At 37.4% G+C, this 22,583-nt stretch overlaps 1 protein-coding gene across 4 annotated transcripts in view; it reads right to left on the bottom strand.

Annotated features, from left to right (window-relative positions):
• Positions 1-22,583, bottom strand: part of ZCCHC2 (zinc finger CCHC-type containing 2) — a 45,040-nt gene that overhangs the window by 9,115 nt on the left and 13,342 nt on the right. Inside the window, exons 2-10 of one of the 4 annotated variants that reach the window (XM_039548687.1) lie at positions 21,439-21,550; positions 17,507-17,583; positions 15,238-15,309; positions 11,879-11,991; positions 9,861-9,955; positions 6,407-6,490; positions 4,499-4,556; positions 1,682-1,817; positions 121-185 (exon numbers count right to left, since the gene is read on the bottom strand). In XM_039548687.1, the coding sequence (XP_039404621.1) occupies positions 121-185; positions 1,682-1,817; positions 4,499-4,556; positions 6,407-6,490; positions 9,861-9,955; positions 11,879-11,991; positions 15,238-15,309; positions 17,507-17,583; positions 21,439-21,550 (812 nt within the window). Of the gene's footprint in view, positions 1-120; positions 186-1,681; positions 1,821-4,498; positions 4,557-6,406; positions 6,491-9,860; positions 9,956-11,878; positions 11,992-15,237; positions 15,310-17,506; positions 17,584-21,438; positions 21,551-22,583 lie in introns of all 4 variants that reach the window. The other 3 variants (XM_039548686.1, XM_039548689.1, XM_039548688.1) reach the window with 3 other exon arrangements.

Below are 22,583 nucleotides of genomic sequence, written 5' to 3' on the forward strand. Positions count from 1 at the left end.
ACCCTATGCTAGCCCTTGTCCCACCATAGCAAATGAAAGCACCTAATTGATTGCAGACTGTTTATCAGTGTGAATGCATTACACTTTGTTTCTGGATTACCGGTTACATTGGAAACCTACTTTTCCAGCTGTGGCTTTCCTTTCTTCTTGCTTACTGTAGACAGACTTCGTTTTTCCACTGTGTGCTAGACAGAAAAGACAAAGACGCCAGTCAAACAACAGAATTTGTGTTATGAAAGCCAAGAAAAACCCCCCTTCTAGACCGACAGGTTCAGAAGCCCAAGATTAGTGTGCTCACAGGTGCTATAACCACCCAAACAACCACCTGTTCAGTGCATCTGAGCCTGTAAAATAATGCATCGTGTCTTGTGTTTACGTCAGTATCAGCAAAACACTCAGCAAATTACTGCTTGAAAATATGCCAGAGATATCAATCAAATTATTGTTTGCATGCTGTTCTTCCTCCAGAGGATAAAAACAAATGTGTTTCATCATATACCTGCTAAAAAGGTCAATCATCAGGCTTAAGGAGCTACAAAATTTGTTGATATAAATGGAATTATTTCATAGTTGGGTGTGGGAAGTACACGTGACAAATTATTTCTACATATTGACAAGCAGGTACCTAGCCTTAAACTGGAGGCTTAAGCTGCTAAACTAACTCTAGAATACAACATACAAGCACATAAGAAAAAACATAGGACCTATACCATTTTCAAAGTATGCTATTTCTAGCTGTTATTAACAATTCATATTTGGCAAGGAAGTAAAATTTATGAGAACTCTGAAATAATCTCTGTCCAAATCACTGCATCTGGACTTCCCTTAAATAGCTTTTCCTCTGCTTTAGTAAATTAATTTTTTCCTTGGTTCAAGCTTGCAGTAGTTCAAGCTTTGATGCAGCCTACCATTTCATGTTTAGAAGCCAAACTCAATTCATTACCCTGCTTTATGAAATAAGGAAACTACTTTTGTTTGGCTTGCTATTCCACATGTAACGATCAGTGGCCAAATTCTGAACATAAATAAGAGTAGTATCAAGCAATTCTAACATTCTGGGTTTTTCATATATAAGCAGTGCGCAACCTTCTTTCCCCCAATTTCAGTAGTAGATAATTTTATTTATAAATAATTATTCTGCTTACCTATATTCACAATGAGATTGAGCACTGAAGAGAAACAAATCTCACAAAAAGTGTATATGCATTCAACTATTAGCTTTCTTCAAAGATTAATCCTTAAATCATACAGGTAAGGCAGAGACAATATGTTTAACCTGTTGTACCTACTCTAGCATTAATAGAGTTTAGCTACTAATACAGTTTCTAGTTTGTTCCTTGCAATAACAGAAATTGCTCAAGCATTCTGGAATGCTTGGCAATGCTACCTACAGTAACACGAAAGTGCCTGATTAGAAATTAACATTAGGCTTTTCTGATTACTTATATTCTGCTGGGGAATTTTATTTACAAATTCATAAACAAAATATTCAGCTTTCTGGGACAGTGGTAAGGAATTATGGGGGGTTTTCTAATAAAGGTAAGTCAGTAGCAACTTCAACACTTGTTTTGTACAATTTTAGGAGGGCTTTTCATCTTTCAAAGCTAAATCTCATCATGTGTAGTGGACAGTCTTCTCAAGCGTCTCAGAATATGGCTTTGAAGAAAAAATAGCAACACACCTGGTCAAGTAGGTTAGTACAGTGCTCTGGGTGCTGCTGGACAATACAGCTTTTCCTCCTCCAGTCCATTACTCCATTCTGCTCTGAGTGCTGTATGTTAAGGCTATCCAGTGAAGAACACTTTGCACTGCTAGTGCTGCTGAAAAGAAAAAAAAAAGCCCCAAAAGTTATGCTGATGTCAACAAACCTGCAAGCTGTTCTTACCAACATACGTGTTTCGCAACATGTTGGGAAATTTTGCTTTCAGAAAAGCATAGGAATTTTCAAGAGATTTAAAAGATGTAAATTACAGCAGTTCTTGTGCTCTAAAGTTATAATCTGACCATAATTGGAGTTCCTTTTTCATTTGTCTACTATCCACTATAACTTGATGTAAAATTCAGAACAACAGACTTTGTAGAAAATAATAATTGAGGGAAGAGTTTCCTTGGATATTTCTACACACAAAAACTTTTCTATTTTCATACCACATGTGTGGAAATTTTCCAGATAGAAATGTATTCTGAATTCATCTTCTTTTTTTCTTATCATTAATGACAAAACTGGAATTACTTTGTAATCCCTATTTCAGAATTCATGAGTTATTTAAGGAAAGGAGCACACAGTTACTACAGATCATACTGCAGCTGTGTTTGTTTCAATTTCAAAATAGTCATCTTGCTTTGCATTTTTACCTTCAGGAATGCTAGTTTTGAGTAGTGCTGGAAGTTGCACTTGGCATTTACTCTGGACTTCATAATGATTTCCACTGAAGCTTTGGTCTACAGCAGCTGGTCAGAAGCAATATTTAACTAGGTCTGAGACCCACAGTCAACAAAAACTGCTGGAAAAACAGTCAGGGTTCTGACAGTCAGTAGGGCACAGGGACCTATAACCATTTTGTGTCTCATACAAAATCATGCCTTACTGCTGCTAAATGCAAAAGAAAAAAGAAAAAAGGCACTAACACTTTTAAATCCTTATCTAAGTACTTATGCTGATAATTGAAAGTGTCTTTTAATTCAGGGCTGTCGGCAAGCTGCTTCATGAAGGTTACTGCAATATGAAATGTTACTCAGTTCCCATGATGGCAGAAATCCAGCTCACTTGAAAGCACAAGACATGCTCAAGTTCCAGTAGCTACTTACCAAATACCTCTGTAAGGGCTCAAGCTACTTAAAAGATACACAACAGAATGTAAAAAAAAAAATTTAAGAAAATGACAAGAATCCAAGAAGGTTCCAAAAGACAGACATAAGCCCCTGACTGCAAAGATAGAAGCAACGTCACTTTAGAAACTTCTGCCAAGTGGAGGTAAATGATTTCACTGCCAAATTTGCAGTCATTTCATGGAAACTGTGATATTACTAAAGTTTTTATTTTATATGTGTGATCTCATTCCTACCAGTAAATTTTTGGACTTTTTTCAAGAGTAAGGCTACAATACTGAATGAAAACAAGAGGTAGACAGATGCACAATGTACCAATGGTTTTTGAGATGAACTGCTTGTGACTCGAAACAGCTTTATGCATATTTAAAACAGAAATGTTTCATTCAGTGCCATTTCTTTACAACCCATACAACAGGTATAGATTTTAAGGAGACAGACACAATGCAAACCAGAGAGGACTAACAGACCTCCAGCAGTCAAGGAGTAAACATGTTTTCCCCTCTTATGTAAACAGAAAATAATAGTTAGCTAAAGGAGTTTCCTTCACAGAACTTTGTGGAAAGGTCTGACCCTCTCTTTCCTACCTGAAAGACAGATCCTAAACTACAGTCTGCCTTAGTGAAATTCATTATACAATGAATAAGAAAAAGACAATTTCTCTATTAATAACTTTATGCTACTAAATTTGGATCCGGCTCTGATAACTTCATAGTAGGCTGTATATCCACTAGTATAATCACAGATTTTGTCAAGATGACACTTTCTTCTTGAGGAAATATAAGTTGAAAGTAGGACAGTTAAAAACCGAAACAGACACAAACCACTAAGTTGTTTTATGGTGAGTTCACAAGAATTTTATCTGTTAAAGATCTGTGGACCTTAAGCAACACTGTTCTGTGCTATGTTTATATTCTAATTATTGCAACTCCAGGTAAATTTTCACCCCAAGATTAATACCTTTTACAGATAAATCAACACCAAACAAAATTGTAAGTCACAATAAATTCCGTATCCATTTTTTTTCTCTTAATTTAGTTGAATTATTGCACAACTATGTGCAAACATATCCAAAGTTTTTGGTCAAAATACATTGATGAATGAATTCACCTTAGGTACTTGAGGGATGTGAAAGCACATATAAACTACATTAATATGGTTAAGAACTGCTTCCACTTACAATGGCCATAAACCAGCAAGGCATGTGTGCATTTGGCAGTAAGCAAGGGAAAGAATGGACTACCTTCTCCTATAAGGTCCTCTTTGAAGTTACTTAAGCCTCAAATCAACAGCACTGGAAATTTTCAGTATAAGCATGGGGTGTGTGCACATAGAAAAAATACATGCCATACAGATTTATGCTACTCATCTTATAAACACAAATCAAAACACCAATTCAAATAGTGACGATTCACAAAATTTGGGAAAGAAAAGATATCCAAATGACCTAGACCTACAGACTTAGAAATAGGGTCTTCTGAACTATTTTCCTAATAGAGATTAAGTTAATTACAACTGCCCAAATAATAAAAATAAGACCAGAACACCCAACCACAAAAGAACAAAAACCCAATAAACAAGTTTTAATCCAGAAGGACACATACTCTCAATGCACTAACAAATGGAAGTTCGGACATGTAACATGGTCACCTTACATCCTAGTACCTACTTGGCAACAGGACTTTTTCCATTATGTTTCTTGTGAACTGCTGTGTGTTGCATTACATCTGGAAAAAAAACAAAGCAAAATTTCAACAGCAATTCCCACTTCATCTTTTAGATCAATCCAACAAATTAATCTTTCCATCACTACCAGGGGCACAGCAGAAGACATCTTCATTAAAAAGGCCAGGCTTAATTTACAGTACTGAAATTAGCAGGTGTTGCACAAAAGACGTATCAGTGTGTACTGAGGATATAAACAAGACTCTTTACCTTCCATTTCACAGAAGAATGAAACAGAAAGAGGAACTATGACAATGTTAATGTTTGCTCACCTCTATATTTAATTCTAAGCACTGAATGCATGACTGAGTATCACCAGTATGAAAGAATGGAGAGAGAAGAAAGGAATGAGTCAGAAAAAATACAACATTTTGTACTTTCTTCTGAACTGCTGAAGTTATTCTCAAGACTATGTCACACATTCTGAATAGCAAATGAAGACACCTAAAGTATTGCTTTCTGAACCTCAAAATTCACTATGCAAGTAAAGCTTTACAAATTACATCTGACAAGAACAGATACTGCCTCGAGGCCAGGCTGGATGGGGCTCCAGGCAACCCAGTATAGAGGAAGGTTCCCTGCCTGTGGCAGGTGGTTTGGAACTTTAAGGTTCCTTCCAACCCAAACCATGCTAAGCATCTATGAAGAAAAACTAAGAACTTTCAGACACAGTCTACCCTTTTCTTTAAGGCAACCGTTAAATTTTAACAAAAGCAACTGTCCTTAATTCCAGCTATAGATTATTTTAGTATTCTTGGTAGCTATGATTTTGCCTGAACTCCTCTCAATGCTACACCTAAGTCCAAACTATGGTTTAAAAATCTGAGAAAAAAAAGTCATTATTTTTAAACTTCTGGTAAACACTTTGACTAAAATGGCACAAAAGATGTTCTGAAATGCATTTGTAGTTTCACCAGGTGAAGAGATTCATGTATTTTTAAGAACAGTACATAAAAGACTATTTGAGCAAATATATTGTAAATTTACATGGTGTGTTCTGAACTCTAAAGAATATGGCAATGATTATTTTCAGAAGAAAAAGCTGTTCAAACTGCATATGTAGATTACTGAATGCACGTAAGTCCAACAGGAAACTTCTTATTCGTTATTAATGTGAAAGAGAAAAAGAGTGCCATCATTATGTGAAAGCCAGCGTAAGTGTTCAGTGGTCCGTGTTCTCCCATCAGTCCCACTGCCCATCCTTTCCACCTAGCAGGAGCTTCCAAAAACAACGCAAACCCAGCTTGCTGGTCCTTTCAGAATAAAACTACTGACTAGCCACCAGGCTGCTGCTTCCACATGTGAACTGTTTTTGGGGCATTTGAAAAACAGCAGCTTTCAGACTGTAATCAATACTCACTGCAGTTCCAAAATTATTAACAGTCCACAGTATCAAAACAGCACAGGTTAAGAATAAGAAGAGGAAAACTTGAACATCCTTTCTGTGTAAAACTAGAAGCTAAACAAATTTGGCATATTTAATGTAAAACAGTCTGCAACCCTTGAAATACTGCACTTAACTCTGAACCCTGGTAACTGAAGAATAAATAGGAAAAGACATGGAAGTCTATAAATAATCTTGGCTCAAGCAAATTGCAAAGTATATATTCCTGGTTGTTCAACACAGCTGTGAACTTCTGCCTTCTAGCTGTCTATGAATGCTGCCACTTCTTGAGTTATAGAACAACCTCTTAAGGAAACTGCTGAAAGTACACAAATTCTTCATTCGCATAGCAGATTTCATTCAAATTTTGTACCACTTTATACCAATGAAGAAATCAGTCAAGTGCATGATTTCCAGAATTGAGTGTGGTAAAATATCTCAAAGAACCACCTTTGAGTACAGAACTACCTTCCTCCTGACTTGAAGCTTCTGAACTGTCCTCCTTGAAGTGTTCTGATGTCTTAACCGTCTTCAAAGAGGGTTGTAAGTTACCTGCAGAGAATAAAGTTCACGTAGTAACTTTATAGATCTTGAACAACTGGACAGTTCCTAAATGCTTGCACTAAACTGGAAGCTAGGGAAATGGAAGACTGAACTTACTGGTTTGCACGTGGCAGCAATTTGAACATTGCCTGCTTTGAAGGAGGCAATCTCCAAGAGCAAAAGGCTCTCAAGAGATACTTTTATTTTGAAGAAAATAGCGTAGAAAATAATTTTAAAGCTATGGTACAATTTCAAAAGGTCGTGATTGTGATAATTATTAGAGATATTCCTACCATGCCGCATTTAAGATTTTTCTTTATCATCTTTTTGTGTTACAACAGGAAATGGGAGGAGACCAACAATAGTTACTGGCATTCTTCTGCAATAAATTATACTCCTCCATTGTCAAATCGTTCATCTGCCAAAAGAGACCTAATTTGGACTAAAGTGCCCTTAGCACAGTCTTCACACACAGTTTTTGCCTCTTTATGCCAGACAGGATGAAAAATAAATAGGAATAATATTAACAGTTTTGTTGCAAAAATACCACTGCCATGCTCTGAAAAAGGATTTAGTTTGGTAACGAATCTAACTCTAAGAATCTACTCTTCCCCTCTGAAACAGTTCCAAGTTAGTGCAGGTAAGAGCACCTCAAAGCTGTTGCTTAGGAGCTTGAAACATTGATAAAAAGATACTTCTGAATATCATCTGCATTGAAGATACTAAATCCCCAGAGATCATGCTCTCATATTGGAATCAAAAGTCTACTCCAACCTGAAGAAGTGTCTAAACAACTGAATTTATGAACCAGGAGTGAGCTAATTGATTTCCTCCTTAATGGAACCATAGCAGCATAATTAAGCTTAGTGAATATTCAGTGTGAGATCCCAATTATTATTTAAGATATAAAGACCTTTCACCAAACATAGAATCTACTTCCACATAGGTTTTGCTAAATAACTTTGTATTTCTGTGAAAAGATATTTTTATCTCTGACTCTATACAGCAACTGAAGACCAATTTAAGCCACAAATGCTTTGTCTGTCAATTAATTCTGTATGTGTCTATTTGAGAACTATGATAAGATTTTTCTTGAATATATACTTCCTTATCCAACACTGTCACCACATGCAAAACATGCCACTACAGACTAACTTGCAATAACAAGTAGCAGGATTACAGGAATCCCAAACAGGAAACCTAGAAAAACACAGAAACCAACAATAAAAAAAGTCCCTCACAGGCCACTTAACTGAGGTGATTTTGGCAACAGGTGGGGTGAGTACTTTTGTCTCAGTACAGCTTCTATTAGCCTGCACCACAGGAAATGTGATTGTGAGCTACCCTGGGCAAGTCATCCAGTCCCCCTTCTCAAAAGAAAACCAACTATGTTTAAATTTCTCATACTAATTCTCTTCACCCAATGTTTTCTTAACATCTAACTCAATGTCAGGGCCTGAATCATGCCAATGGGCTTTGCAATTCTTCCCTGCTCTCCCACGGGCTTCACCTGCCCACAGTGAAGATCCAATCTGGTACACGGCAGTTTTGCAATTCAGGGTGTGATTGCTGGGAAAAGAACTGGCAGATGCCTCATGCAGGGCCTCCATCCTTTGGCTCAGGAGCCGCATTTGAGCTCAGGCCCTTGCCTCCAGTGCACTGCCAGCACACCTGTGCCTGGACATGCACCTTGCTGATCCTGTTCTTAACCCTGACCTACTGACTTGTTTTTCTGCCTTGACCTCAGACCTGCCTCACTGCTCTGGACTTGTCTGGTAACCACCAGGTTCTTGCCTGCCCCTGGTCCTAATCTTCCTCATAACAAGTTAAGCCTAGTGCTTTCTGTCTTATCCATCAGAGAAAACAGATCGTCCTCTTTACAATATAACTCTTTGGTACTTGAAGACTTAAATCATCTTCCATTTGAGTCCTTCCTCCTCTCTGCTAAACAATTAAGTTCCTCATTCTGTCATATATTCTAGATCTGACAAATCCTCATGAACTTTCATGTACCCAATTATTTATTATTATAAAAGTTATCTCACGTTTACGATCACTTTGTAATCTATAAGACCTCCGAAAGAATTGACATTTGTCTATTCTACCCTTCTGATCTACCCACCCTGCAGATCATTTCTGCCCAGTCAACTCTATCTTGATGGAACTTGGCACGGGTTCTTTTCTGAAACCATTTCAAATTATCACCATGTACAACAATGCATTTGCAAGTCCTTTCCAACTAGATGCAGTCTACAGTCTGAAATACGCACATCCTGTCCAGTGTGCCCATCATTAACATGAATCTTTCTGGACTTTAGAAAATCTTTCCTCCCCATGCAGCCTTTCAGTACAGCAGAGGTGTCAATTTTCACAGCAGTAAATTCCAGCCAATTCCACAATCACCCTGATTGGTACTAGTTTAACATTTTCACAAAACTGCCATGTAAGAATGGACTAAGTGTTACTAAAAAATGTTACAAAATGACCTACAGCTTCTACCCTAACCACAGTGTTTCTATCTCATAGGAAACACTGTGGTTACGGTAGAAGCTGTAGGTCACATTCATGGAAAGAATATACCTGTCACAGATCACACACATAATTTCAAACTGAAGTCAGCTGTCATTCCTCTATTTTTTCCCCAAACAAATATGAGCAGTCCGTTTGGAACCTCCAATCAATTCAATTCCTTTACTAAGATCTTCGACAACTTCTGAGGCAGTGGCCTCACAGCCAGTGCCTCAACTGTCATGGTGTACATGCACTGATAGAAGAAAAGATTCAGTGGAAACAAAGATCACATCCTAAAGGCATCCATATAGAGAAGCCAAGCTTTGGTCGCACAAACAATTTGTAATACACAAGTAAGGTTAAGAGGACCACCAAAGAAATCTCTGCAATGCAAATGCTGGAACATAATTTTGTATGTTCTGAAATTAGGGCCATCTCATCATTTATGTACTCAAAACAAATCTTAGTTTAATATAAAGACAGATGCTTAATCTACAAAAGAAAACAAATGAAAAACAGATGTGATTTTTGGGTCAGTTCAAACTTTTTGTTCCAAAATTTAAGATTTTGTGAAAGGAAGAAGTGCTAAACTGTTGAACATACTCAATTCATAATAGCCTATTTGAAGAGCATGATGGTACAGAGAAGAAAGAAAGAAAGAAAAGAACACAAGCTGATGCTACATAGCATGTTCCCACTGTCAAAAGCATGGGTATCTGCTCAAGAAACTATTCATTGACCAGGAGTTCAAATAAACCAGTGGAATATAACACATGAACACGAAATTATAAAACTGTACTTAAGCACAACAGCAAAACTAGCTTTTTATACTTTTCATTATGTAAAACAGTATTAGGATATTTCTTACTGTGAGTGTGCAAAGATTCTGATGAAATTGATTGGAAGAAGTTGTATACTCTCTGATTCTGCAGAAAAGCTTCTGATGTATTTGAAAATAGCTGCCTGAAATTTAAGTGAGAGTTTGTTAAACTAAGTAACAGAATCATAGGAAGAACACAAAAATTTACTACATTTAAAAGCAAAACAGGCAGTTCTCAAGAAGTCCAAACCTTTCAAACTGCACATTCAGCATAAGCAATGTTAAAAGCTACTTTTGAACTTTGCTGTGAAGCGCTAGTGTAAGCTTAGAGTACAGCCAGTATAAAAAACTGGTATGATGATTTTTTTAAAAAAAAGGTAGGTGCTTTTGAGTCATCCCAATTCAAACACTTTGGCCCCATGTAACATTTTATCAGAGAGGAGTTTGGATTGAGTCCAAAAGCACTGGACTTTATCTTTTAAGTTTTTTTTTTTTAACTGAGAACACATTTACTTTCCCAAAACAATGCATCTCTTTCTTAAACACACTTGTCTGGTTAAATACAAAGTTGAATTCACCTCTAATGTCAGTATTTGAATTTCATCATTATCTCCAAGAGCAAAGGGTGGGATTCTCAATATTGCTCTGCACTGGTCAGTAACTTGGTTGGTTACCAAGAGGTCAGTGACAAATTCCATTAGCTTCAAATAAGAAAATAGGCCAACAATGAATGGTTTTCACTTCCCACACACCAAGGTTTCAGATATTACTTGCCAGGAGGCACTACTCAGTTCTATTTCTTTGGAGGAGGGGCAGGGGAAAGCAATTTTTGGCAATTGGGCACATACTGAAACCCCGAAATAAGTACGTATTTATGCTAAAACTGACACTGAAAGAAAATGGAATTTGAATATAGTAATGCTATTATCTTTAGATTATTCATGTAGCACTCCTGTATAGTCACAATACAACTTGCAAATTGTAATTACAGTTGCTTACTCTAACACAGTTGGGTATGTTCAAAGGTTATCTTCAAAGCAAGTCTCTTGGGTTTGTAGTTACTGTGCAGTGAGACTTCACAACTTTTCTGTATCACAATACATTCCCTTCAGTCAACCTCTGTTTAACAGGATTATTGATTTAAAACCACTATGCTTATTAGCCAAAAATTGTTCACACAGATTAATCTTGGCTTGACAATAAGCCAATAAAGACAGACAAATATTACAGATCAAAATTTATTTAAAAATTGGCAAGGGGGTGGTTGAGGCTCAGAGTGGCTCCACAACGTCGTTAATTAAAATATTAGGACAAAATGCTGGAACCCACAGAACATTATGAGCAGGAGTTCGAAAACCAGCACCTGAGTTTTCAACTACCCCAACTCAAGAGACACTGCCTAACATGATGAATAATTCAACTTGTCTTCAACAAGGTTGAACAATCCTGACTGAAAAGGACAAACACAGACATCTGTACCAAACAAGAAGAACAAGTAGGCAAACCCAAACTCGTATTACTGTTCTGAGCTACAGAATTTGACCAACTTATCCCACATCCAACCAAGCTCTCTCATCACTAAATAGCAGGTGATGAGGTATGGGCCATTTTCTTACAAATACATGAGCTACTTTTAATTTTATATACATTCTTCACTATTACTGTTTATTCCTTTTAAATTCTGTTCTGTCTCTCACTCTATCCTGTCATAAAAAGTAGAACATATGTGCTCTGATTTACTGTTTCAAGTATTTCTAAATATACCCTTGTGTAAAGAAGGTAATATCCTTCCAGAAGTGCCAATCATTGCTATGTAATGCTGCTTAGGACAAATATTTTCATAATTGTACAATTACTTCCAAAGAAGTAATTCTACTAAGTTTAATAAAAGTCTGAATTTAAAGAAACTCTGGAAGAGTCAAGAGTATCTATTTCATCACTGCTTTCCCACTTTCTTTGCAAATTGGGTTTAGGTAGCAGAATTTCCACTGTCCATAGGAGTCATCTAGCTTGACTTGAATCACTTTTCCAGCAATGCACTTCAGGCTATTTGCCAAAACATTTACCTGATTATGGGCTCAAGATCAGCATGCCTTCGTTCTTCCCTCTTCTGAAAACCCTGATTTAGTGCTCTTAAAATAGTCTTGTCAAATGCTTCAGAAGACAGTTCCTTTGGGAGCTGAGAAAAAGGTTAACGCAAAAAATGAGTAGTTGACATTTTAAAGACTATATTTGTTCACTATGAGTCTTTATACCTTTTGGTATCAAGAAACTCAATTGCTCCAGTTTGAGCAATGTAATTTACAGACCAAAGGTACAACAAATCAACGTCATCCAGTTTTGCAAGAGAAACACTTTGCTGTAAATCCTCACACCAAATCCAGGCATAAAACTGTTTAAAGCTCTATTTGAAAGAATTACATTCGGAAATCTACCAATAGTATGCTCTTTTCCAGGATAGTTTACAGCCTTTTTTTCTCTTTTTTCTTTAAATCTTTCAGACATAGAAATGCATTCTGAAAATGACATGAAAAAAATAACCAGGCAGGACTGAATGCACTGTACTCACTATCATCACTTAGCAGATTAAACTATTTTAAAGAAACAGGAGTGGAAAAGAAGTTGTTTCAGTTATTTAGTACACTAGACTTCAGCAGGCAACACTGAGATTAATCAATAGCAAGTCCCTTCCCAGTTGCTATTAACACTGAAACTTCTTAGCAAAATTCATTATAACTGTTTCCAATGTCAGTACTACAAAGTGAGGTCTGATGTTCTAGTTCAGAAGGTAAAATTCTTGCTATTAAAGAGCATGTTTTAAATAAAGACTATTCCCCAGAACAAAGTTTTTTTACATTTACAACTTCCAAATATTGTACTTAAGTACATCAAAGCTGATGAAATCTACTTTTTTATTATTATTATTATTTTAATATGGGGCAATTAAGAGCAAACTGCCACCACAAAAATGCTTTTTTTTACTAAAGTGCAGAACTATTGCTAATGTGGTTAATATCTGCCACCAGTTATGATCAACAGCACTAAGTAATTTACACTAGAGCAGCATCTTCCTCTTGTATATCTGGAATACACCTGAACCAGAGTGCCAGTTGGATAATGCATCCTGCTACTGGTACAACAGCCCAGTGCTAAGCAATCCTTTCCCTGAAAGAAGTGCTACTAACAGAGGGATGCTGTGTCTGATGCAGGTAATTGCTTGGTAACACACACAAAAGGAACTTCTGGAGTATGGACAGGGAGGTGCTGTTAGTATTATGTTACTACAGTGCTATAGCACCTGAAATGTCTTAGATATAAAATCACGAAGGGCTGAAAGCACCTGTTGTTAACAGACCCTTTGGCTTTAATGTGCATTACTGAGGAACTCTAACTGAAGAATTAGTCAGTGTTAGCCAAAAGGTACCAAAAAGTTACTGCAGAAGTGTGGGAATGAGCAAATCTCCTATCCTAGTATTTCATATGTAGATTTGTCTCTGGACAGTTAACTTTTTGTCTTTAAAATTTCCATTAAAAGGAATACAATTCCTTCTGTAGGTAAAGATTCAGTTATGCAAACCCAAAATTAGGTGCTTAGCTTAAGGTAATGAGATAGCCTTGTTACTTACAAGCTCATTAGTCCTTCCACATACGTGGGTAATTTCCTACTTGCAAAGAATTTTTCATGCTTATCACCTAAGAGGAGCCAGTCTTTAATATAAAGCATCCAAGTTATCCCATTTACTACCTTAGTTTTCCCACCAATGCTTCTACTCTGAAACAATTTTTATCATTACCTTATTTCTATCACATGCAGCATTGGAATTTTCCATCAAATATTTTGACCATTCTTTTCTGTACCTAGGAAACTGAGCATACTATTTGACAATGCCATGTAGACTGGAACAAGAACAACGAAAAGCCAAAATGCGAGGGCATATGAAGTAGACATTCATACTTCATGTTTTTTAAAGCAAGGTGTAAGTTCTATCCTGCTTTATTTAACAATTCTCTCTTACTTCTATACTTACAGCTATCAAACCAACACAAACCAAATACATTTTTCAGCTGTGCACATTTTCCACAGAACACCTCAGGAAGCTCATAGCTGCTTGTGGTTGTTTCCCTCTTGTTCTGCCATCTCCTAGACACTGCTGGAACAGTCAAGCCAGCACATGGAACACCCTACATCAGTGAACTCCGCAACACTCTGGATCATGTCTTTTTTCCTGGCTCCTCCTGGAAGCAACTAGGTTCTAGGAGGTTAATTTCAGAAACTGATGTCTATCTTACACAAGCAGGAAGGACAGGAGGCATGCCTCTGAATGCTCATCCCAGAACTGCACAGAATCCTGTATGAAATGCTGCTTTTAGGGTTCTCTTCAGGCGCAGATGCATGTACCCTATGCTGTGGGATAACCCACCTGCAATCAGACATGGCATCCATAATTCAAATCCTCACAACTCAAGTTCTGGGAACTCTTAGAACTAGACATGCAACTAGATAAAAGCAGTTGTATTAACCACTGCAGATTACTGCAATGACAGAAAACAATGTTGATAACTTATACAGTGAACAAGACAATGACCTTTGTACGGTGACTGGCTTTCCGCTCACAATTAACACCGCAGTTAAGAACACCAGATGCCATAAAACATGTCCAAGACAGATCTCTCATTACTGCCCTGAACAGGGAAGAGTTTAAATATAGAATAATTTCTCAGAATAGGTGGAACCCAAAATATTAGACAGTGGCAATGAACACACAGCTCGAGGTCATCACACTGATGGGGTCTGCACGTGGCCTACGCACAGAAATGTATTCCCTGCTTGGAGCAGGGGGGAAAACAACTGAGAGAACTTTTAGTTTTTTTAAACATGGACACATACGCACATATAGTTGCAAGACTCTCCTCAAGTTTAACTCCTTGTTATAATGAATGGGCCAGCCTTTGTTCTACTGAAGAATACAACAGTTAAATTAAAAACTATTATGCTTATGGGTGTGTCTCACTAATTAAAAACAACAAATGGTACTCTTTAAGGTCCTTCTAACAGGAACACAAGCAACCAACCAGTGGTTGTAACTATACATGAGCTCTGTGGGGAGTATTAAAAACTCATCTGGTAGTTCTACAGTAGTTCAATTAAAACTCTAAGTGCCATTTCAGATGAGACAAACAATCCCCTCCTGGGAAACTCCCCAGAGATTCTGCAGGGCTGCTTCTTCTGTCAAGATCCTCCATCACAATGTACGTAATTTAAATGGTTAATACAATTGTGAAGTACAAAAACCTGTTAGCATGCTTTTGTTTCTATAATTACTAATGTTACTATAATTACATCCCAGAAATCACAGCTCTCCTAGACTACTTCTGAAGTTATAAACCTGATGTGTAAACACTACTTTTATATTTGATTACATACTTTTAGCAGGAATTCCTGAAGCTCCTGGTGTGTTTTTGTTACACACGTTACCGAAAAATCGGACCAAGTTACCTAGAACAAAGGAAAAAAGAATGAGGAAAGTTTATTTTTACAAATAGCATAGAAATTAGCTTGTCAGAACAATTCCATAAATTTGACAATATCAGAGTTAAAACTTGCAAATAAGCAAACACCAGGCAAAACATGGATAAGGCTGTACTTTTTCAAAGACATACTAATTTTGAGTGTATATTTTAGGATCACCTTCATGTTATTTGTGGCTAAAGGGAGCATGAACATATTCAGGGAAATACAATAAAGTCCCTGAAGATTACTGACTCAGAAAGAAGCCAGGCAGAAGGCTCTGTAATTATAGGACTTAGATCAAATAGAAATAATTAATCATAAAAAACAGGTACCAGAGAAAAGGACTGTAGGTCAGATATACTGGATTGAGCTCTCACTGCCATGACTGGAGTCAATATAAAACAAAACAAAAAAATCTCTGTTTATATTACCTATAAAATAATTTTATCTGCCTCAGATTAAAATCTTACACAGTCATATAGAAGTTGTTGTAGGCTACAAGTAAAAAAAAGTACTGCAAGTTACTAAAGAAGGCACCCAAGCATCACACACCATTTTGGCATATGCCTGAATAAAATTTCAGTAGCTTATTATTCTGACACGACATGCAAGTAGTACAACAGCACCTTCACATGCATGTTTTGAGTAAAAAATAAGTAAGCTTGGTTAGATGAGTGTTGCCCGGCTTTAAGCCCACTTCTGGGCCAAAGATTCCAACTAGTTACATAGGAAGATTCGGAGTCATGGGAGTGGACACTACAACAATAAACATTCATTTACTCCCAAGAGTTGACAGAGTAATGTCAACCACCAACTGCCTTCAGCTTAGTCCCCAGAAATGCCAATTACCCTCGCTGCCCTCAGCTAGGAAGCCATGACTGCAATTGCTGTTACAACCTTAAAAAAGCAGTGTCTGGACAAGCACAAAATTATCTGCAGTGAAGAGCACACTATATACCTGCACAGATGAGGAAAGGAAACTCTTTCCTAAAAGAACTGAGTTGGAGTTTCAAGATTACTGAAATACTTCCCAGAATATCTCCACACTCCCCCTTTAACAAAGAAATTCAAAACCACTGTCAAATCTGTCTACATGCTGAATCTTTAGAACAGTTTTTTGACTTTAAATAGTGATAATCCTTATAGGCATTCTGTACAAACTTTTCCCATCTACTATTGTATTTTACCCTCACTTCACAGACTATTTGGGAAAAAAAATCCATGACATGGTTGAAATATTTGAGCAGGTTAACCTTAAAGGCTTTGAAGGCTACATTCCACATATTACTGTCCTCAACAAAGGAAAAGTGCATCCATTTAAAGAATGCAATACCAAACTCTGGGATCAACACATTAACTTTCAGCTCAAAATGGCTTCTTTTTTTAAGTTTGCCTCTTCAAAGATGTCCTGTAACCCATGTTAAATGACTAGTTAGAATGTTTGATATAAACCATTCTTTTTGGGTGAAAAAGGGGAACATTTAACTTTATTTTCAAATCTGGTATACTACCAGATTCACATCTACTGGCAAAATAACTCATAGTGTTAGTCAGTCCTTACTAAGAAAATTACTACTTTGATTCAATTAGAACATCACCACCAACAGCCTTAGCAACTATTATTTAATACATGCTGCCCCTTAGCTACTACAATAGATGAAGACTATACTAGGTAGGCCTTTCAGTTTGTGGCCACTTTCCAGCTTGTTTGGTTTTGCCTTAAGAAACAAAGCCCAAAACAAACAAACCAACCTCCAGTTTTCTCAAAAAGCACAGGAGCCACCCTCAAACGGTAAACACTGAGAAACAAGATCCAAGAAGACCATATGACTCCAAGCAATCTACACCTGCAGACACAACAATTGTGCTCCTGTGCCACTTGAGCAAATGATTGACTAGTTTTAGAATTCTTAGGAATTAACAAAAGCCAAGTTTCCTGAAGTGATGTTGCATACCCAGCTATGGCTGATGTTTTACACATTTCCACCTTATGCCCTCACACTTTATGCCCACAATTACATAAAACACCTGATTTGCACACAGAATTCAAAATAATTACAGGATAATCCAACGAATCTCAACATTGCCTCCTGGGCAGGTTATTGAAACAAGCTGTATGTATCTACAGTACACAGATATCATGAAAACAATAATTTTAATATTCTGTAGGTTATTTGCTTACTTTGAATGTGTACTCCAAATGTTTGTCAGCCCTTTTTCTTGATACGTCTTTCAGGGTTATCTTCTCAATGTGTACAGCTGAAAGAAAAACACCTTATTGTGCACTCCAAAACCAACAGTTTGCAAATCATTCCCTACTTTCCCAGGCACTCTGAGCATGCCTGTAGGCTTATTGCCTGACTCACACAGCCCCACTCCTCCTTAGGGGCTGTTTTATTGCAACAAACTGCTGGGGGCAGGTGGAACCTTGCTCTCTCCAAGTATTCCTCTGGCCTAACGACAACCTCTTCAGTGCACATCACGGGAATCTGTGCATTACTCAAGAGCTTATTTACACCAAATGTCAAATAACTACAACAATATAACCACTATAAGCGAAAAGACAGTAAAAGGAAGTCAGATTGTGTCTTTACTCCAAGAAGTAACAACTGCTGATAAAAACCAGACAGTGCCTTCTATACCCACATGTCAGAAACATCAAGTAGTAATGAGGGCAAACTAAGGCTGAATAACCACATTTCTGAAGGGTACTTAGGTAAAAAAAAAAGTTACAGAAGGCCTGAAGGAGATAGAAATGAGTGTCAGCAAACAGAAAACAAAGAGAAGCCGCAGAAGGCTACTACAATTGTAGTGTAAAGAGTGTCATTAAACTGAACTGAGAAGGAAGAAAGGTACTGTACGTACTTGCTACTTTAACACTCCTTCCCCACAGCCTTTTGTATTCAACAATAGGCAAGTTCTGGCTGTGACCTGGCAAACAGCGGCACCATATAGCTTTCAGGGCCCAGAGATTTTCTTGAGGGCACACAGCATTGTTCAGGTAATATTCCATATAAAAACCCTTATGTAGCCAAGATAGGCTTTCCACTTCTGCTGCTGTGCTGGCCTGAGAATTCAACAGAATTTTATTCTAGTGCAAGCCTGAACACATCTTCACATGTAAAAAAAAAAATTTATTTAAAAGCATCTCTGTGGAGGGCTGGGAGCCCTTGGCACAAGAGCCCTCTGCTCTACCTTGGAGAAGAGAGGCCTGAGGGCAAGACGATCTCCCCCAGAGATAAGCAACCTTCCTCGGGTCATGGCAAGAAAGTGAACCACCCCCAGCATGCCTTGTTTCTATATGGTAATAGCCTGTACCCCGCTGGCTAATTGGTTTCTACCCCACCCCCTACCTACCCCGTATAACCTCTGCTCCCTAGCCCTGAGGTAGGGAGCCTTGTCCCTGGCCACCCCTTCACAGGGGCTGCTGGACAATAAAAGCTGCCTCTGAGCTATACGAGGCTCCTGTCTCTCTATCCCAGAGTTCGCCTTGGGTGATTGCACAAAGGGCTGAATCACACGAGCTGGAATCACTTGTAGCACAGAAGTTGCTACACTTGCTGAAATCACTTGTTGCCCTGGGAAGCCTGCCACCGCCCCTGGAAGAGTTGCTCCTTGCAGGACACTCCTTACAGGAAGGTCGCGGTTGCCCATCCCCCGGCTTCTCTGGAAGCAACACATCCGCCCCTACATCATCCATGCTTCCTTTCAATGCTTTAGAAATTCCTTCTTTTTTTTGGAGGGAGGTGGGTGGTGTTAACAGTTAATGTTTTCCTTTCAATTTTTAACTGCATGCTTACATGGGATATATCGGGAACTACTCATAACAACAGCATTTTTTCCTAAAAAAAAATTAAACCTCCTGCAATTGTATGTTATGAAGCTTATTAATGGATATTAGCTAATTACCATCTAATATAACAAACATTTTAAAATTAATTTGGTTACAGTTACAATTCAAGTCTCATCCTCATCAAACATGCCATTTCTAAGATAATTAAGTATTGGCAATTTCCATAAAGGAACAATAAACCAGCAAATAAGCCTAGTGATAGTGCTGCAGCTTCCAATTTTCTTAGTAGAGAGACAAATACTGAGTGTGCTGGTGTACACTGGTTGTAATCCTCTAGCTGGGAGTTAGGAAGATAGACAATTGCTTCATTTTTACCCGTTAATGAAGATTAATTATTACAAAGGAAAGAAATCTGAGATGAGCTAAGGATGCCAGACAATATCATACATCAACATTTTATGAAAAGACGAATGTTCAGTGACCTTAATTTTCACCTGTCTGGTATACATTAAAGTGCTGTTACAAGAAGGACCATGGCACAACAAGATTTTTGGTGCACTAAAATTTCTTAATGGCTAACATTCAAATTGATACTAGAATTCATATTCATAAGTTAATTAAGAAGTTGATTCCCATGACTGGAACTGAGAATAGTGGTTTAAATTGCATTCCACTACATGCATATATTTAGCATACGCAATTAGGAAACCAAGACGATTAACATTCACAGACAAGCTTTTTTTCCCTAATGAGATTGTGCTTATTTCAAACTATTGAATGTTCTCAATGCTAAAAATTTGTCCTCAGGTATAAAAAAATTTATTACACAATGTAGTACCTTCAACTTCCTTAACTTTTCTGCTGCATGCTTCATACACAATAGAACAGGTAATTATACTGCTGTTTCTGCACAGCTTTAGTTCTACAGTTTCAACTGACTCCTTTATAACTCTGTCTCCACAATGACATTTTAAATATTCTAAATGGCTAGACTGAGAAGAAATGTTCGAATATACAAGCCAATGAGGTGTGTTACATCTCTACATCTATTCTGGACACAGCGCATGCATTCAGGATGATTAAGTAAAGCATGTATACATGACACTGCCTCCATTCTAAGTCTAAGTCAAGACTTCTAAAATTCGTATTCATCACAGCTGAGAATCAAAACCAAGTTTTACTATCAGTGGTATTCCTAACCCAGTAAGGAGATTTTGGTACTAGGGAGTCTCTACCACATAACTGTGTAGCAAATACCACAGTTATTCTGATCCTTCACTGTGGTTTCCCACTACGATAATATAAATGCAGAAAAATACTTAAGCTCTTCACTAGATTAAATTATTCAACTTTTTTGTGCTTCTCTTACTTGAGAGTGTTACTAAAGAGATTCCCCCTTTTGGGTTTCTAATTCATGAATATGAACACTTTGAACTCTGTAAAAGGATTTGAAACAGGTTTGTTGTCTGTAATCTGCCATAATCTTTCTCTGTGGTTTTTTTTTTCCAAGGAATCAAAAACTCTCAAATTGCCTGCCTTCAAAGTGCAGTTAAATCTCCACGCTAGACACAAAAGTGTATTTATGAGGACAAAATGAATAGCAATCATTTTTCCATGTTGTGGGCTCCTTGCTATCTGCAGACTATCTGTTGACTAATTTTGAGTAGACAAGTGACTTGCTAATCCTCCTGAAGAATAAAGGGTAAAAATAAATCTGTTTTCAATAATGCTCATTTCTTCAAAGAGAAGAAATTGTGCTGGCAATTGCATATCAGAGTTTTGTTTATGCTCAGAAGCCTTGTTCTTATTCTCCCCAACAGAGCCGAAAGACTTGACTTCTATGAAGCCTTTCACTTCTTCAAACTGCCACTTCTATAAAACCTCCTAATATGTGTTTTTTCTTTGGTTGTTTCTTTTTAAAATTTCATCAAATACAACTGAATAGAGCAGCAAAATCTATCAACTGCTTCCCAATATTTTCATGCTTAGTTTTGCTTAAAAAATCTAAATACTGCTAATACAATTGCATTAAATGTTCTTGTTTTCTCCCAAATCCTACCCCTTTTTTCAGTGGGAAGCCCATTTGCAACTAATTTTCATCCACGCATTCACTAGTAGTTAGCAGCTAACACAAATGACAACTTGTTTTAACAAAGAAAAGACCAAGTAGGCAGCAAAGAAGCTATTTTACTGACCAGTCACTGCAGCTTCTCGTTCAGATGAACAGCAAGAGAGATGCAAGATGTCTACAACTCCAAGCAGAGTTTAATGTTCAAGAAAACCCTTAAAGCCTTCCCCAAAAGGAAGCTCAGACAGCCTACCTTCTCGCTGAGGTCTGTGGGAAGCCATGGGGAGTCCATCATGAGGTGCTGTGGTTCGTTCTAGCAAACTGGTCTCTTTACTTGACATGCAGTCATCATGGGAAAAGTTGCTCTAAATTAAGAAGGAGAAAAAAAAATAAGTGTCTTAGTATAAGATCTAATTACCAAAGCTTGCTCTGAACAGCAGGTACTACAAAAAACCCCACAAACCCACACTTTATCTGGTATTCCACAGGACAAAAACCTGAAGCTCCTGACAGTGGCAAAAAGGTGGTCATTAGCCACTTCAGTTCTTACTCTATTTACATGTTTATCAAATGCCACCTATAACCTCCAATATTTCACTGACATTATTTTAAAAACAGAATAGGGTAGCAGATAGGGTATGTCAAGCTGGACAACTCAAGATCATTAGCTCAGAACTTCAGTAATAATTTACTATTAGTATGAACTCTTTCAACTACTAATGTGTCAAGTCATCTACTCACTACATTCTAAATACAGTCTCCTCAACTATTTTCATGCCCTGTACCTTCAGCCTGCCACCTCTTCTATATAGGAAATCAGGAGTAACTGCTTGGACAGTCTATGAGGACATATGGTCCTGACAGCTAAATCCATGCATCTCTTACTAAGTAAGCATACAGAACGCAAGCAGTTGCCACCAACACCCTCACTTTCATAGAGAAAAGGACAGACTGAAAGCTCATCTCCCCCCACATTTACATGCAGACTTCAAAATTATATGCCATGAAGTATTACTGGTTTAATACAGTGCACAAGGAGGGACAGAAAAAGAAATCACACAAGATAGGTAACATGGACAGATAACTAAGAGAATAAAGAACAATCTAGACTAACAACGATAAGTAAGAAGAAAGTATTAGAAGAGTATGGACTACACGTGGTTTCCCTAGGGTAACAAGAGCCTATATAATTCTTTCCAAATTAAGATAAGACATTAATGTATCAATTTACACATTCTTCAAGGACCAGGTCTTGCTAAAACAAAAGAAAGCAACAAACTGACCAACCAAGCTAAAATTCAGAAATATTTTAAAACATCCAGTGACATAAGATGCAACTGCTTAACTCCATGTTCAAGGAAACAACACACTGCCTTAAAAAGGACATCCACAAAGAAC

Source organism: Corvus cornix, chromosome 2 (genome assembly GCF_000738735.6).
Source record: "Corvus cornix cornix isolate S_Up_H32 chromosome 2, ASM73873v5, whole genome shotgun sequence".
In the NCBI taxonomy this organism is placed as follows: Eukaryota; Metazoa; Chordata; class Aves; order Passeriformes; family Corvidae; genus Corvus; species Corvus cornix.